The sequence below is a fragment of the Epithele typhae genome (assembly GCF_022376455.1).
Source record: "Epithele typhae strain CBS 203.58 chromosome Unknown BXZ73scaffold_188, whole genome shotgun sequence".
Lineage (NCBI taxonomy): Eukaryota > Fungi > Basidiomycota > Agaricomycetes > Polyporales > Epitheliaceae > Epithele > Epithele typhae.
The window spans coordinates 28,814-44,471 of NW_025954379.1; the positions used below are offsets into that span (position 1 = coordinate 28,814).

General features: G+C 58.1%; 3 protein-coding genes across 3 annotated transcripts; 1 reads left to right on the forward strand and 2 right to left on the reverse strand.

Annotated features, from left to right (window-relative positions):
• Nucleotides 1-816: 816 nt before the first annotated feature.
• On the reverse strand, nt 817-2,553 carry BXZ73DRAFT_83411 (uncharacterized protein; the record flags this gene model as incomplete). The annotated part of the gene is made up of 5 exons (XM_048023911.1): nt 817-1,258; nt 1,314-1,832; nt 1,897-2,048; nt 2,116-2,465; nt 2,487-2,553. 5 exons carry the CDS (start codon nt 2,551-2,553, stop codon nt 817-819), a joined length of 1,530 nt encoding a protein of 509 aa, XP_047870973.1.
• A 1,904-nt stretch (nt 2,554-4,457) lies between these two features.
• BXZ73DRAFT_83412 (uncharacterized protein) lies at nt 4,458-6,449 on the reverse strand (the record flags this gene model as incomplete). Its single annotated transcript, XM_048023912.1, has 7 exons — nt 4,458-4,484; nt 4,616-4,742; nt 4,779-4,892; nt 5,023-5,224; nt 5,249-5,641; nt 5,714-5,943; nt 6,004-6,449. 7 exons carry the CDS (start codon nt 6,447-6,449, stop codon nt 4,458-4,460), a joined length of 1,539 nt encoding a protein of 512 aa, XP_047870974.1.
• Nucleotides 6,450-10,594: 4,145 nt separating this feature from the next.
• BXZ73DRAFT_108798 (uncharacterized protein) lies at nt 10,595-15,537 on the forward strand (the record flags this gene model as incomplete). Its single annotated transcript, XM_048017215.1, has 10 exons — nt 10,595-10,609; nt 10,668-10,691; nt 10,757-11,546; nt 11,600-11,964; nt 12,016-12,741; nt 12,888-13,025; nt 13,079-14,053; nt 14,108-14,933; nt 15,325-15,399; nt 15,467-15,537. The coding sequence occupies 10 exons, from the start codon at nt 10,595-10,597 to the stop codon at nt 15,535-15,537; spliced, it is 4,005 nt and encodes a 1,334-aa protein (XP_047870975.1).
• Nucleotides 15,538-15,658: the final 121 nt, after the last annotated feature.

Genomic DNA, 15,658 nt, shown 5'->3' on the forward strand with positions numbered 1-15,658 from the left:
CCAACCTCCCTATCTCCATCCCTCCTCCCGACTACTCGCGCGTCATGGATATCCATCCTCATGGCATCACCATCAGCACCAACGCCATGCACACTCCTAACACAATGGACGGCCGCAATGTCTATCCCGACATCGTCCAAGCGTTCAACACCGCCGCCAAGCAGAACGTCTCCGCGTCCATCCAGTCGATCAAGAACTTTGTTTCTTCATCTTCCGGACGCAAGGACATCCCGCTCAGCGCGCGTATCACCGAGCCCGACAACGCGGCAGCATCTTCTTCTAAGAAGCAGCACCTATCCCTCCAGGAGCGCCTCGGGCCTATCACATGGGCTTCCAATCATGGCAGCAACAGTGGCGCAGAGACCGACAGCGACAAGAGCGCTACAGAGGACGACGACGACGACAACGGCGGAGTCTCTCTTGGGTCTGCCCCCGACCGCGACGAGTATACGAGGCAGGCCCAAGCCTCGCGCAGTAGGCCCTGCCTCGCGCGCGCGCGCGCTGCCTCGCATCAGACCCGCAGAGCACGCGGGCGCTCTTGTCCCGTTTTACTAGGGATGCGTGGACAGTTTATCTTTTGACCAGGACGAAATGTAGCTGAAAGTTAAATAGTCGCCCTTTCGGAAATACAGGCGCCCAGCTAGACGAAAGGCATGCTTTCCACTACTTTTCATCCTTATTTCTTCCAGGCAGGCATCCTGCATTGCCCGTCGTGAGAATTCCTGTTAAGAAACTTCCGATAAGTATGAGTGCATGTTCCATTTGTTGCAAACAAGCACATATGACAGCCCATTGCCGACTCACTGCATATTCTCTCTAAAGCAGACTGCCTTGACGATTGAGTCCGACCTGGTGAGCTTCAACAGCTCCGATATGCTTCTCTTTAACCCAAGCGGCAAGTGACTGCCCAAATTGGTGCACAGCCGAGACAACAACATGGCTTTCCAGTGAGCCGAATAACGTGGTGCCCCAGCTGCGCTCAACCTCGTTGACAAAGTACTGGAAGCCGCCTTGGTTATCTGGGATGAGCCCGATGTCTATCCGTGCGAAGAGTGTGAGGTCCGAAGAGCCTGTAGGTGAGCAACCCTGTTCTAGCTGGCACAACCCTTTGAAGGTTACTTCAGCAAATGTTTGCAGCTCATTGAGGCCCGTGCCGACGTGACTCTCTTCGTGATCTTCGGGATCTATCCAGGCATATGCAAGAGAGAGTGCTTTAGGGCTCTTCATCAGCTCTCTTTTCCGGAGCTCCAACTTGGCTCTAAGACAAAGACGTCAGTGATAGCGGCCATGCATTGCACCTCGATGTGGCTTACGGAATGTCCTTGAGGGGTATGGTGCTCCGCACCTTGTCGTAGTCAAATCTTCCGATTTCCTCCCTCGTCAGGGTATGCACGATGTGGGTGAGCTTCTTGCCGAAAAAGAAGCACCGCATCTCTCCAATCTCTCGCAGAGATTGCAGAAACGGCTGAGAGAACCACACACTCGGGAACCACTGCTTTTCCAGGGCCTTATTGGGCACCATTTTCTTCCAGCGAGTGAGGGAATCTTCCTGGGAAGGCAAAGACACATGGTTGCCCCAGGCACTGTGTCCACGCTTGAGCACTTCTTCAGTCTGCACAGGCTCCAATATGTTGACCGGTTTTGTGACTGGTCTCAAAGTGTGGGTCACCTTTGCTGCAAGAATATCGAGGTGGTTTATGAGGGCTAGTTTGGAGCCGTAGAGGTGTGTCTCCCAGGGGTCAGGCCAAACGACCGTCCTCTTCGTTAGGAGTGCCATCTGGTTCCTATACTTTTTGATCTTGGATAGGTTGCCTTTGAGGACGGATAATTGTCTGTCGAGTTCAGAGCCAGTCTGTTGAGGATTGCAAGAGGATTGAGGCTCATGAAAACACTTACTGATAGTCATCTGTGAAGTCAATTCCACCAATTACAAGGTCGGAAGTGCACAAACACCTCCAGACTTCAGAGTTGTCGCCCCCCAGGACAGCACGAACAAACTCCCCGTAGCGAAAAAACACGAGTGAGAACTCGGTGTCCTGATGGAGAAGCTGGAGAGGCAGCATCATCTGTGGTATTTCAGTGTCACAGGGCCATTTACAAAACAGCAGCGCTCACCCACTCCCACATAATGACTGAAACTTCGCCCTCATCGTCAGCATTGACATCGCTTTCTACTGGATGGTGGTGGGGTAGGAATATGTGCTGGGGGAAGTGTTTTTTGATCGCCTTGAAATCCACTTTTCTGATGTTGTACTCCATATAATGGGCCATTTTACTGAGTGGATACTCAACAGGCCATCTCTGGTTCGGAGGGCCGTGGGGCGGCAATCCCAATGAGGGCTCCTCAATGATGACGACTGTGAGCTTGTGGTTCAGAGGGGGTTTGGTGGCAGAAGGGTCAACATCGAAGCAGTGACCACCATTGTCTTGCGGGGGGGAAGGGGTGGCCAGGGTGACAGTGGCTGCTAAACATCTTGTAGATATACCATTCAGAATACATGACAGAGCACACACCTTGAGTGCCAAAACCTTCACCAGCAGCCACACCTTCATCTGATGAATCTACCAACCACAATTAGTGAACATCGATGTGCACCAAGACCAGCCATAAATTCACCTTTGACGGTAGTGCCTTGCACAAGTGCAATGCCACCCGTTCCACCTCGGCCGCTTCTATCATCTCCGTAGCTTCTTTCTCCTTGGACGCGCATCTCACCTGGAAGATCCTGAGTTCCCGCGCAGCATTTAAAAAGAAGCTCTCACCTCGAGGTGGTGGGCCTAGAGGGGGGTGTTCAATCTTCTTGAGTGTGGTTGTGCCTGTCATGCCATTCATAGTAAGCTCTATGGGCTCCTTGATATCTGGGAGAGGGAGGCAATGTTGTACAGGTGTGTCTTAGAGTGAGGCAAAACGGCCATGCCCAGGGACTTACATCAGCAAACTGATGGAGGGACATGTGGCGTGCATCGCAGCTGCCACGCGTTGATGCGCGCCACGCGTCTTGGGAAAATGGTTGTTCCCAGGGAATTCCCCTGGAATGGCAGGACTCCCGCTTCGAGCGGCACGCAGACGCGGCTGCGCGTATGGCCCCCTGGTCCCGTTCCACCTGCCTCCTGCGCAACGCGTATTATGAGTCGACCTCGGCACTGCGCGCGTCCTCCGTGCTCGTCTCTCTTCCATCCGTCATAAAGGTCGTCTTCTGTCGGGGCCGCATAAAGGTGAGCTCTTCAGCACCTCTTTGCAGGTGAGTACGTCTTTTTGCCGTGTGTATTCGGAGTCCCGTGCCATTACGCCGGTGAGTTGATGTGTCCGACCCCCCGTTCTGTCCTTGGCCTGTCTCTGTTGCCCGCCAGGCAGGCAGCGCCCATCACACCCACGATAGGTAAGTGCGTCTATGTGGCCAGAGTTTTCAACTGTGTACCTCGAGCTGTCTGTGTGAATCCCCTGCTCCGCCTGCCATCATGTTGTGATGCGGTAAGGAGAACGCCCTAATGGACCACGGGCGCCCGCCGCCGCCCTCTACCACGCCTTGCTGTCTTGTCGACGCCTACGACGCGTCGAGGATATCCACGCACTCTCTCCTCCTCCTTCCACTTGAACCTTTGGCGCTCTCACGCGCGTCCCCTCTGCACACGGGGCTGCATGCGGCCGGCGCTGTATACTCGCCGCCCCGCCGCCCCGTCTTGTTTCCGCCGTCTGCCACCGACTTGCTTCCCCCACCTGTGAGGTGTGCTTCAACCCTGCTTGCTGCGCTGAGGACGTCTAACTGCACACCCTCGGATCTAAGAACCTAGCTGCATAGTTTGAATAGGCGATCGCCCGCCAAATTGCGATCTGCCATCCCAAGTGGGAGCCAGATCTCGCCTCAACACAAGCCAGACCGGTGGAATTGGAGTGCCTGGCTTGATTGCCATAGCCTCATTGTTCCTCTTCGGCAACAGTAAACAAGAAAGAGTGAGCTCACATGGGCATGAGACTTGAGCATGAGACTCAGGAAGTCGGATAGAGTAGGAGTGTGACAGATGTGATGCAGCATGGGAAAGGTGAGCACTTGAGCACGAAGGAGGATGGATCAGGCCCAGTGAAAAGTCCAGCGAGCCGGATCGAGCGGGATTGAACCCATAAGCGAGAATTCAAAATATATCTGCATATGCCCGCATGCTCATCTTGATTCAAACGAGGTTTGAACGAGATTGAACACCATCGTGATCTGATCGAACGATGTTCGAACGAGCTTGAATGCCATTCGGATGAGATTGAACGGATTTGAAGCACACTTGAATGACCTAGGATAGACTCGATTGCTTCATTTGTGAGAATCTAATCCAGTACAATTAAAACGGACTCTAGTAGTACTATTGTAGATCGTGTGCGTACCCGAAGGTGGGCACGCGCGCGGGCGGCCCAGCCCCACTGCATGGATCGCCGCCGTCACATGCCCCGGCGTATACCAAGCTTCCTACTTCAACGCAGGTTGTCTCTTCTTCTAAATAAATCGAGAGAAAGAACAAATGAAAACGAGCTTCCCAACTCCTTGACCTCAGTGTTGTATCTCTGCGATATCGAGGAAATCAGTAACAAATTTACAGACCCACTTCACAGAATGGCATGGCTCACCTTGATCTCACTGGACGTCTTCACGGACTTCCAGTGGCTATCAAAGGCCTCCTTTGATCCACCAAGATTCTTCGACAACCATTCCCTCGCGCAAAGGGCACTGCCCAAGAGGATGCCAGTGTTATACCTGCATAAACGGTGCACAGGGGAAGGTCGGACTTACCGGGCGGTAATGAGATGGTCTTCGATGACGAGAGGAGCCGGCGCCTTCACTTTCTTCTTCGAATTGACGGTGCTGGAGGCTGGCGAGCCTGTCATAGTGGAAGTCGTTGACGAGCTGTCAAGTGGCCGAGAACTGTTATGGCCTGCCCCGCCTGTCTGGTTACGAGCTTCGGTGCGCACCTGTAACGGACGCCCAGCATACGATCGCCCGCCACCCTACCTTTATATACCGTTCCCGCACCTACCGTCTCGCTAAGCGATTGCCTCCTGGCTCCTCCCCGTCGCCTCTCCTGCCCGTCTCCCCGCTACCGTGAGCCTCTCCGAGGTCAAGCGCGTCCTCTAATCCGATCCCGCCTTTCCGCTCGTCTCCGACTCGCCCGACTTCCGCGCTCCTGCGCTCCGCGACCGTAACAAGAACCATCACTTTGCGCGACAGTTCCGGCACCACTATGGAAGCGTGAGTGGACTGACAAATAGAGAAGCGGGCGACATACGTTACAGCTTGCGTCGCCGTGATAAGGAACTGCAGTGAAGGGTGCAGCACACCAAACGTCGGAGGAAGAGGCATCGATGCAACACCCCGCGGAGTGGATGCCGCGGGACTGGGGGGCGCGGGCGCGTCACCCAGGAGCGATGATGGCGGCGGAGGCGACTCGCTGCTAGCCGGCGAGTGCGTGATGGACTGCTCTCCTCCAGCGGGGGGCGCGGGCGTCGGCAGGGTGAGGCCGGCGGGGGCAGCCCCAGTCGGGGTGATCGACGGCAAGTTTGGGGGTACAGCGTGCAGTGGGGGCCCTGGCGGCGTTGGGGGTGGGGACACTTGATGCGTTTCGGGTGTGCCATCCGAGAGCGCACCACTTATTGGCGCTGTCCATGAAGGCGGCATGGGTGAGAGCATGGACGACGAAACCGCAGACTGCAAGAGTATGGATGACATACCACTGGCACTGGCGAGAGTTGTCTGACACACAGATGCCGACGACGTGACGTGCGTGGCCGTGGAAGGTGCTTGCGTGGCCGACGAAGATGATCCGTGTGGTCCAGAAGTCGTCTTCGTGACGTCCGGCACATTGGACGCGCCATTGAAGAGAGCGTCGGGAATGGACGTGGCGGACATGTAAGGCGACGGTGGCATGCTCATAGATATGCAGCTCTCGAATATATTGGCTCTATGTACAGCAAAGACCTGTCAGCGAAGCATGCACAAATACATTGAATAGAAAACTCACCCAAGTGCGCTCCGTATGACGAAGGGAGATCGGGGAGCCGGGTCAGGTGCCCGAGCGAGATTGATAGCCTGCGTGTCCGTCAAGTTCGCAGGAGTAGACATCTTCTGGCGACCAAGTTTTGCAGAGCGTGTAGGCTTTGGCTGAGAAGCACGTCGCTTGCGCGAAGCCTCCCTGCTTGTCTCTTGCCCGTCATCAGAATCTTCGTCATCGGAATCGATGTTGCCGCGCTTGCGCCAATTGGGGTACGTCAGAGTCGCAATCGCGTGTGCTTTCCATTGGTCGGCGCAGTAGCGGAGCTCTCTCGTTGGCGTAGTCGGTCCTGACGTCGACGCGAGCTTTGCCCCATGTGGCAGGCATAGTGCGACTGCTTTCACGAAAGCGCGACCAGATCTCGCGAGCGTGGTTGCGCATGGCTTTCGCCCGATGCCCATTGACGACCTGGCCATCGCTATTGTTGAAGATACGCGCGCGAGCGCCAACGACGATTAGATAACCGGACCGGACTCACGCGCTTTGATCGTTTACTTACAAGCACTCGCATTAGGGCCGTTTGGAATCTTACGATGGTGCACCGGAGTAATCGTGAGTTGGAGCATTGGAGTCTGGCCAGTGGCCCCGCGTGACTGTCACCGTGACATGCCGCCGAGTAACTCACCCGCTGAGGCGATCATACCACCGCGCCGACCTCGTCTTCCTAACCTCTTCGGAGTCCCTCGCCTTCATCACGGTGGTCAGCGTGGACATTGTAACGATGATCGATGACGGGACGCGACCTGCAGCCACTTCGCGTGCGCCAGCCCGGTCACACTGCAGATGCGTGACGGGCGTTGACCAGCGCGCCGCGATGCCGTGGAGCAGCGGAGTCGCGGAGGTGGAGCCATCTTCGCGCACTATAGTGTGTTTCTAAACGGCCCTATTGCCCTTTGTCTTTACGTGTACTATATACTCTAGCTACGCGCTTGTACGGAATCTGACTCGCTTTCCCCCCACACTCTGCGTGAACTTCTACAGGTTATGAGCCCTGCTTCGTTCTGAAGCGGGATCCACTCAACCTTCTCCACACATACTTGCTTACCTGATTCTATCCCACTACGTCATCCAACGCCGAGAAGATCGGGAACATCCTTCAGACAAATATTGAGCCACTCGCGGGATCCAGCGACTATCCACGGTGGCGTCGGCAGTTGACTGCGCTTCTCAAGCTCGCGAAGGTCTCGGACATCGTCTTCGGCAAAGTCACATGTCCTGCGAACGCCGACGGAAAGAATGCGGCCGCCATCACGGAGTGGGAAGACAAAGACCTCGCGGCGCTCGTCGGCATGCAACTCAAACTCGGCACGGTAGCCACCGCGCTCGTAGCCGACTCGAGCACAAGCCACGAAGCCTGGACCAAGCTGGAGAAGAATTATCAAGTGCGCGGTGTGGGACGCATCATCTTCCTCTAGAGGAAGATGATGGACTCACATTACTCGGATGGAGAGGACGCGGACGAGTGGGTGCAACAGATGGGGATGTGGAGGGCCGAGCTCGCGGACATGGACAGGGCGGTTTCGGACGATGAGTTCTCAATTACTCTTCTCTGCGGTCTTCCGGAGTCCTGGCGGGGGTCCACGAGCGCGATTGAGGAGAGCGCGCTCAAGGACCCGGGTGCAGACTGCTAGCGGGCCCTAGGGCGTACCCGTCGTCGCAACGAGTGATTAGATTACGGTAGTTACATGCTATAATCCATCTATTTATTGCTTCCACTGCGCTGCAACATGGGTGTACGGGGTCCGTGAGGTTGGTTGAGGCTAGAGAGCGTATGCTCTTCGTTTACACTGTCTATGCGCAACCTATCCTGCGGGACTGGCTGGCTGATAATCACCTTTCCAGGCCAGGCAAGACAATAGATCTCGCCCGGGATATCCTCCATTTCCATCACCTGGCCAGCCCAGGATAGTCCAGGCTTCGGGTCGGAGTTTGGACTTATCCTGGGGTGGTGAGACCTCATATGCACACCTGGATAACTCCCGGATCGGCAATCTATCCATGATCCTAACCCGAGTGTGCAAGAAATGGGTTCACGCAGTGATAGTCGGTGGGGAAATCAAGCTCCTCAACCGGAAGGGGCGCGCGTACGCATCTGGACGCCGTGGCGGTGGCTATCTCTATGAGATGGACGGGACTCCCGAAATTCCGGAGGTATCGTACCCCGGTGCTGTGTCCAGACCTACAGTAGTGATTCGCCAGGTGCATCCGTTGTGACAGCCTATCAGCAGGTGCGGATGCATCTGGTGCCAGCCGGCCCGGTTGCGCTCGACACCGCCTTCCCCAAGGGCGCTCGCGCACCCCTTGGGACAGCGTTGCACCCAGATGTCCAGACACTGGCGCCTCAGGCCTCAGGCGTCGTCACCTGAGCTCGCTGTCTTGGACAGTGAGCTCGCCTCCCTCTTTGTTTCACACCACATCTTGTATATGATTAGTGATAAAAATATATTTATTAGTAAACTGCTACATAGGTGTGCTGGTAAGTAACACCATGCCCCTCGGGACAAGGCGGAGGAGGTGGGCGAGTGGGCGACGTGAACGCGGGAGACGCGGAGGCGGGCGATGCGAAGGCAAGCGACGCAGAGGAGAGCGACGTGGAGGGCTCGCGGAGGGACGCGGAGGGCTCGTGGAGGGACGCAGAGGGCCGGGACGAGGCGGAGTAGGTGGTGGGCGACGCGGGCGGGGGTGTGCGGTGCGAAGGGGGAGGAGGCGCAGAGCACCGAGGGCGGGCGACGCGAGCGGAGGAGACGACGCGGGCGGGGGAGGCGACGTCGGCGGAGGAGGTGACGTGGGCCGGGACGACGCGGAGGAGGGGCCGGAGGAGGCGGGCAACGCGGAGGAGGAGGAGCGTGGAGGACGAGGGCGGACACGGAGGCGGGGGGCCGGGACAAGGCGGAGGAGGGGGAGCCTAGCGACGCACGTGGGTGTGGGCGGCGGGAGGCGGCGCGGACGCGGGCGACATGGAGGAGGGTGATGACGCGGAGGTGGGCGACGCGCGTGGAGGAGGAGGGCTGCATGGAGGCGGGCGAGACACGGAGGAGGGCGACATGGAGGTGGGGGAGGCGGAGGAGGGTGTGCGGGCGCAGGCGGGCTGCGCGAAGGTGGGCGGAGAGCAGCGTGGAGGTGGGCGAGGTGGACACGGAGGTCAAGGCTGGCAGGCCGGATGGGCGAAGCCGGAGAGGAGAGGTGAACATTGGGAGTGCAGGAGGGCGGAGCGGGGGACTCACCAAAACAAGGGCCGCGGTACATCGCCGCGGCCCCCTAATTCCAATCTCCATGCTGAGGACGTCCGAATGGACGTCCTCCCGCGGTGTGGACGCAGCCGGCAAAGTGGGCGAAGGACGGCATGGAGGTCGGGGTTGAGGTCGAGGGAGGAGGAGGAGGAGGGGAGCTGAACGGTGTCACCAGGTGACACCGGAGTCCAATAGCAGACGAAGGACGACTGTATAGTCGCTATCGTCTGCCTGGACGGTGGAGGCGGAGCAGGAGGAGGAAGAGGAGGCGGGGAGGAGAGCAAGGACGGCGGGAGGGACGCGTGGCGTGCATCACAGCCACGCGTCGATGCGCGCCACGCGTCCTTGCCGCCCACCGAGGCGCGTCTCCACGGGCGCGCATCACGGATCGCCAGATCCGTCCAGATGCATCCGTAGCTGCCGATAGGCTATCGCAACGGATGCACCAGGGAAATCACCTGTGCTCTTTGAGGGCGGTCAGCTTGGCCTTGGATGGCGGAGCTAGGGATGGTGTGGGTGGGGAGGGGCCCGACCGGGCCGAGCCAGGGCTTGCAGCTTTTGGCAGAGACCGCCGGCTTGTGCGCGGCAGCCTTGCCCTCACGACGGGCAACGGCCCAGCTTCGGAGCCCGAAAAGGCGTAGAAAAAGCCTGTCAAAGGTGTCTTTTCTGCAGCCTTTTGTGCGCATGTGAAAAAGGCACTAAAATGGGCAATTTCTCTGTGTGATTTACAGGGTGCCGAAAACGATTGATGAAGAGACCTTTGGTACCCATTCCAATAACGGGCGTTACTTATCATTCGTACTCACTTGTTTGTTACTCACGTACTATACACGTTCTATTGCCTTTACAATGAATTCTATTGTCTTTGTTCTGAGCACAGTATTCTGTCGTGCCAAAAAATTCGCCCAAAACGTCACCTTTCAGGATACTCTATGACACACACAAACTTGACATAAAAGTTCGCCTTTCCCACCCTTTTTCTCCCTGGAAAAATACCTGCCGGAAATGACACCTTTGACAGGCTTTTCCTACGCCTTTTCGGGCTCCGAAGCTGGGCCGTTGCCCGTCGTGTGTCTCCTTCGCTCGTTCCTCGCTTCCACTCCAGACCATACATCAATGAAGCTTCCCCACGTCATGCGGTGCAACATCACGCATCAGAGATCTCCTCTTTATAGTAATATGATTCCGGAGCATTGATCAGCAGATGATCGATGGATGCGCCACAAGTCACGCGTCCATTACACACGCCTCCTTGCTTCTCACCGTCACCTCTGGATACCGAGAAGTCGTTTTTTGTTCATTTCTTTTAATACTCTCAAAACACGACAAAAATGCCCCCCAAGAAGGTGCGTGCAAGGCGTGCGGTCTATTAGAACGCTACGAACCGATTGACAGCTGCTGCAGAAGCAGCAAGTGACGGAGTCCCAGGTGAGCGCGGGTCGGAGGGTGCTATTGGTGAGTAAGTTGATTTGACGGGCGGGTCTCGCGCATAGGATGGCGCCTCAACATCGTCGGGAAGTGGGACGAATAAGCGGACGCCCAAGGAAGCCAAGGAGCTGAAGGAGCTGAAGGCCGCCAAAGAGCCTTCTCAAGCGAAGGCTGTCAAGGCCGAGGTCGAGGTCGAGGTGGTGGGTCGGATTTTGGAGCTCTCGCAAAAGCCGAGCACGGCAGTAGTGGGCGCGAGGAAGACCGGGTCGAGCCAGACGGACGCAAAACTGGAGTCGGACTCCGTGCAGCAGGCGCAGGCCGACAACGCGTTCCTCGGGTTCGGGCAGGTCGACTTCTGCAGCGAGGAGAAGATGCTGTGGACGTCGGGGTCGACGAACAACCGTGCGCTGAACGCGGTCCACGTCGGCAACATCGCCGAGAACCTCGTGCTCGAGGGAGTCCTGGATGACGACCCCACGCGCATGTTGATCTTCGAGATATACCCGGAGCATCTCGACAAGGAGACCGTGTTGGCAAAGACGGCAGACGACCCAGCGAGCTTTCCGCTCGTCAAGTTGAGCGAGCAGGGCAAGAACTTCTCGCACCTGTTGCTGGCGGGAAACCATCGTCTGCACGCGCTGCTGGAGCGGCAGAAGAAGGATGCGGCAATCCTCAAGGCGCAGCTCCGTCGGCTAAAGGAGCTCGAGATTTCGGTCGGTCTGACGGAAAAAGGCCAGGTGACGCTGCCACAACTCCCGGACCATGAGAAGATTACAGAAATGAAGCGAGATATCGCGGCCACGGAGGACCGGATCGAGCACATGCGGTTCTGGCGGTGCAAGTTTTATCACTCTGGTCAGCAATTGTGGGTAGCACACGGGGTGACGTGGGCTGACGCGCGGGCGCAGGCAGGCTCACGGATCTGGCGCGTCGTCACCTCGCGCGGAACATCACGCAGCACATCCGCGTTCAGACGGGGTGGGAGGCGTTCAACGCGAACATTGCGGTACTGCGGGATGCGGTCATGTCAGGGGCGGTGACGGAGGAGCCCGGATCGGGCAAGTTGTGGGAGGAGCAGCTCAAGAAGCTCCCGAACAAGCTCGACCACAACAACCAGTACGGGTCGTTGATTCGTGGTCGGTTTTCTGCGAAGTTCTGCCTGGAGCTTGCGCTCTGGCCTTACCTGCAAAACGACGACAACCTGAACCCAAAGGAGCTGAAGAAGTTCTTCAAGGCAGCGTCAGAGACGAGTGGGGTGCTGCCGAACGGACAGGTGGGTTTCGATGGTCGAGCGTAGTCCTCGCGATTGACGGACGCTTTGCAGTTTGTGCTGGAGCTGCTGTACCGGTCGACGTCGCAGCTCAGCTTCTTGGCGTCCCCGTCGAACCTGACGGCCGGGAGTAGCGCGCACATCGTGGCGATGGAGTACGTGGACACGTTCGCAGCGTTCCGGAAGGCGACGGAGGAGGTGCAGGCAATGCGCAACGGCGGCGAGGAGCAGCCGTACCGTAAGATCGAGGTGCACCAGACGCTCCACGCTGCGCGCGAGAAGTGGGTGAAGTTGTCGAACACGAGTGCGGTTGGGGTGAAGACGCCTCAGCGATGCGTGTTCCCGAACGAGCTGTTCGAGGAGATCGACGATGTCTTCATTTCGACGCTGCACCCGTTCATCCTGGCGCGAGAGGCGATGGGGTCGATGCAGAGCTCCGGATGGCGTGAAGGGTTGAAGAACTACTGGCGGGGAGTGACAAGAGTGGGGAAGAAGCACTGGCGCCGCGCGTTGGACCGTGCGGTGATGGAGGCGGAGGCGGAAATCGAGGAGGAGACGACGAAGAAGAAGGCGAAGGGTAAGCTGGGGTACACGGACATGGCGACTGAGGCAACGCGTGCGACGCTCGCGGTCGCGGCGCTGAAGGGGGTGCGGGAGAAGATTGACATGCTTTACTACATGCAGATGGCGGGGGCGGAGCTGGCGTTGCCGCTGCCGACAAAGACGTTCATGACGGACCTCTTCAAGTTCGCGGGGAAGATTGAGCAGAGCACGAGTCTGGTGAGTCGTCGTTATGGGGTGGGGTCGCTGGAATGGGTAGACTGGTCATGCGTTATATCGCACATGCGCGATCATTCGCGCCCACGCAAGTCGTCACTCCTGGCTGGACTCTGTACGAAATGTCCAATGATGTTTGTCACTTGCAGCTGGCGCGCACCATCAATCCCGCTCTCGACTACCTCATGTTCAGGACGGGCGAGAACAGCCACGACCACTTTGGCGAAATCCGTCACTGGGCCACCAACTGTGGGGACCACGAGAGTTGCGAGTGCGTGTGGCAGCTGGTAAGTCGGACGTGTGTATCCGGGGTCGGCTTCGTTAAGGCAGGTTTTCTCAGTTCCTGGTCTGGTTCCTCGACCACGGGGAGGGCTTTTGCGCGCTGGAGGTTATGTGCAAGGCGGGCGACATCGAGCTCCTCCGCTACATGTCTCGCTCATCCCTCAAGACGCTGAGCGAAGTCGGCTTGGCTCTCCTCGCCGACCAAGGCATCAACGAGTCCCACGCGCCGCTTCAAACCGTGCTGGACCGCAACGACAACTTCCGTCAGACGGTCCGCAATCTGCATGCAGCCACCAACACCGCCATCCACGTCGACGCGTCGAGCGGGTACGGAAAGGGCAAGAAGAAGGAAATCGCGAGGCCGACGCTCGATAAAGTCGACGAGCTTGTCAGGCGCATCGTCGCGGACCTCAGCATCAGCGACCTGCCCCCCAGCCTCATCAAACTGCTCCCTCCGCTCTGCACGACGCCCAAGTGGCGGCACAAGTGGACCCGTCCCTCCCAGAACGACAAGCAGACGATGCCGATGGGCATCGCGATGCAGATGGCGCTGTCCTGGGAGGCCATCAAGCGCTTCGTCGTGCTGCCCTTCTACTCCCCCCTCGGCAAGGAAGTCTTCTCGAGCTTCGCTCGGTTCTGGGCGACACATTCCACTGCTCGCCACCCTCCCAACCACTTCGTGGTGCCAGGGAAGGTCTTGCAGAGGTGGTCGTGGTTCGCGTTCGAGTGGGAGGACGGTCTGTCGGTACAGGAGCGGACGACGCCGGAGCTTCAGGACATCGTCAGGGTGCTCGGCGAGTCGGCGGAGGCCTACAAGATCAACCCATTGCTGGCGTACTTCCGTGGGGCCCTCGTGAGGCAGCATAATCTGGCCGAGGGCTTCAAAGCGATTCGCGAGCTTACAAAGTGCATCGCCTTCCACAAGGACGTCTTTCTGCAAAAGGATGAGAAGAACGGGTTTGTGATGAAGGCGTTGCATCTGGGGGAGGTCGAAGAGCAGACGGTCGCGCCGATCATTGACTGGTTGCAACAGGTGAGAGGGGTGGAGGATGGGTACGGCGAACGACTGACGAGACGCACTGCACAGGCCATGATTTGGAACGTCAACCGGCAGAGCGTCCGCCAGTCAGACTACACTTCCTTCTGGGTGTCGCCGAAGGACCGCCCATACGAGTACGTTGCGCCGGCGATCCTCGCATACCCGAAGGCGGCGGACATCTTCGCGTTCTCCAGCCTCGCAGACTACTCGACGAGGTTCAACCGCGAATTCTGCGAAGAAAGCGATCGTCGAAAAATCAAGGTCGAGGAATACGTTGAGGGTAAGCTCAGAGATTTTGACATTGAGGCGCATCAAAAGGCTCTCGACAGCGAGAAAGCCGCTCTCGTCCTTGCAGCCATGAATTCGGGGACGTCGTCTGGGGTAGAACGAGAGGAGGCCGTGCCACAGTTCGCGAGGCAGGACGAGGACGTGACAATGGAGGACGGGTCGGAGGACGCGATGAAGGCCCGCGGAGCCGAGGACGGGGGACGTGCTGCTGCGGAGGCCAAGTTCCGTAAGGAAGCCGGGGCCAAGTTCAAGTACCCGCAGGACCTTCTCGGTATCGGTATGGACAGTGAACACTTGTCGTACGCGGCCTTCCCTGCTGCCAAGAAGGAGGTGAAGAAGAAGGACAAAGCGGCGCACGAGGAGAAGATGTCGAAGCAGCGGTCGCCGAGTCGCCGAGTGCTTCCGTATTTTGGTGGCGCTCCTGACTTCGACACTCACCTCAACGAGCTGCGGGCCATTTTTGTGGCGCACAACGATGACGGCGAAAATGAGCAGGAGCAGGAACAGGAAAACCTGGCTGCCGCTATCACCCGTGCCGATGAGGACTCGTCCTCCGAGGACGGCGCGAAGTCGACCCTTGACGACGGTGCCCCGCATGTCCATTCCCCCACCACGACGACGACGACGACGACGACGACGACGACGACGACGACGACGACGACGACATGGACTACGCACCGAGTGCCGAAGCGTCCGGGACTTCGACGACGTCCTTGCAATCGACAAACGGTGGGTCCTCGTGGATCTCTGAAGGGGACGAGGTCACGATGGGGAGCATGGGGCAGGACGTTGATCCGGGTGAGTGGCTGGAACCATCTGATCTGATCTGGGCGATGGATCGCCTGTATTTGAGCCGCCCACCTGGTGGTTCTTATCTATCCCCTCTAAGTGGTGTGGTTCATGTGCGCAATAGCTGTCGCACTTTCACTCACTCTCCATCGTCATCGGAGGGAGACTAACACTCATAACGCACACAGAAACAGAGGAGGTCACCCCGAAGAGCAGAAAGACTCGCGATGCCTCCGGCAAACGCCTTGCCGACCAGGTCGAGCGTACGTTCGTACCTGTCCTCTCCTGTGCGCTCCTCGTTCACCATCTTGCCCTTTCACAGCGAACCAGGACGGTTCCCCCAAGCGGCCTCAGAAGAAGAAGGCTCGGCCCAGCAACGACGGCAGTCACGACGGAAGTGATGACGGTCGGGCTTCTCCCAGCGGCCTCTCGCTGTCCGGGCTCTCTGCGTCCCTCCACGAGGTTATCCAGCGCAAGCCGCAGCTCAGGCTGAAGCCACGCGCGAAGCCAAGCCGCTCCCAC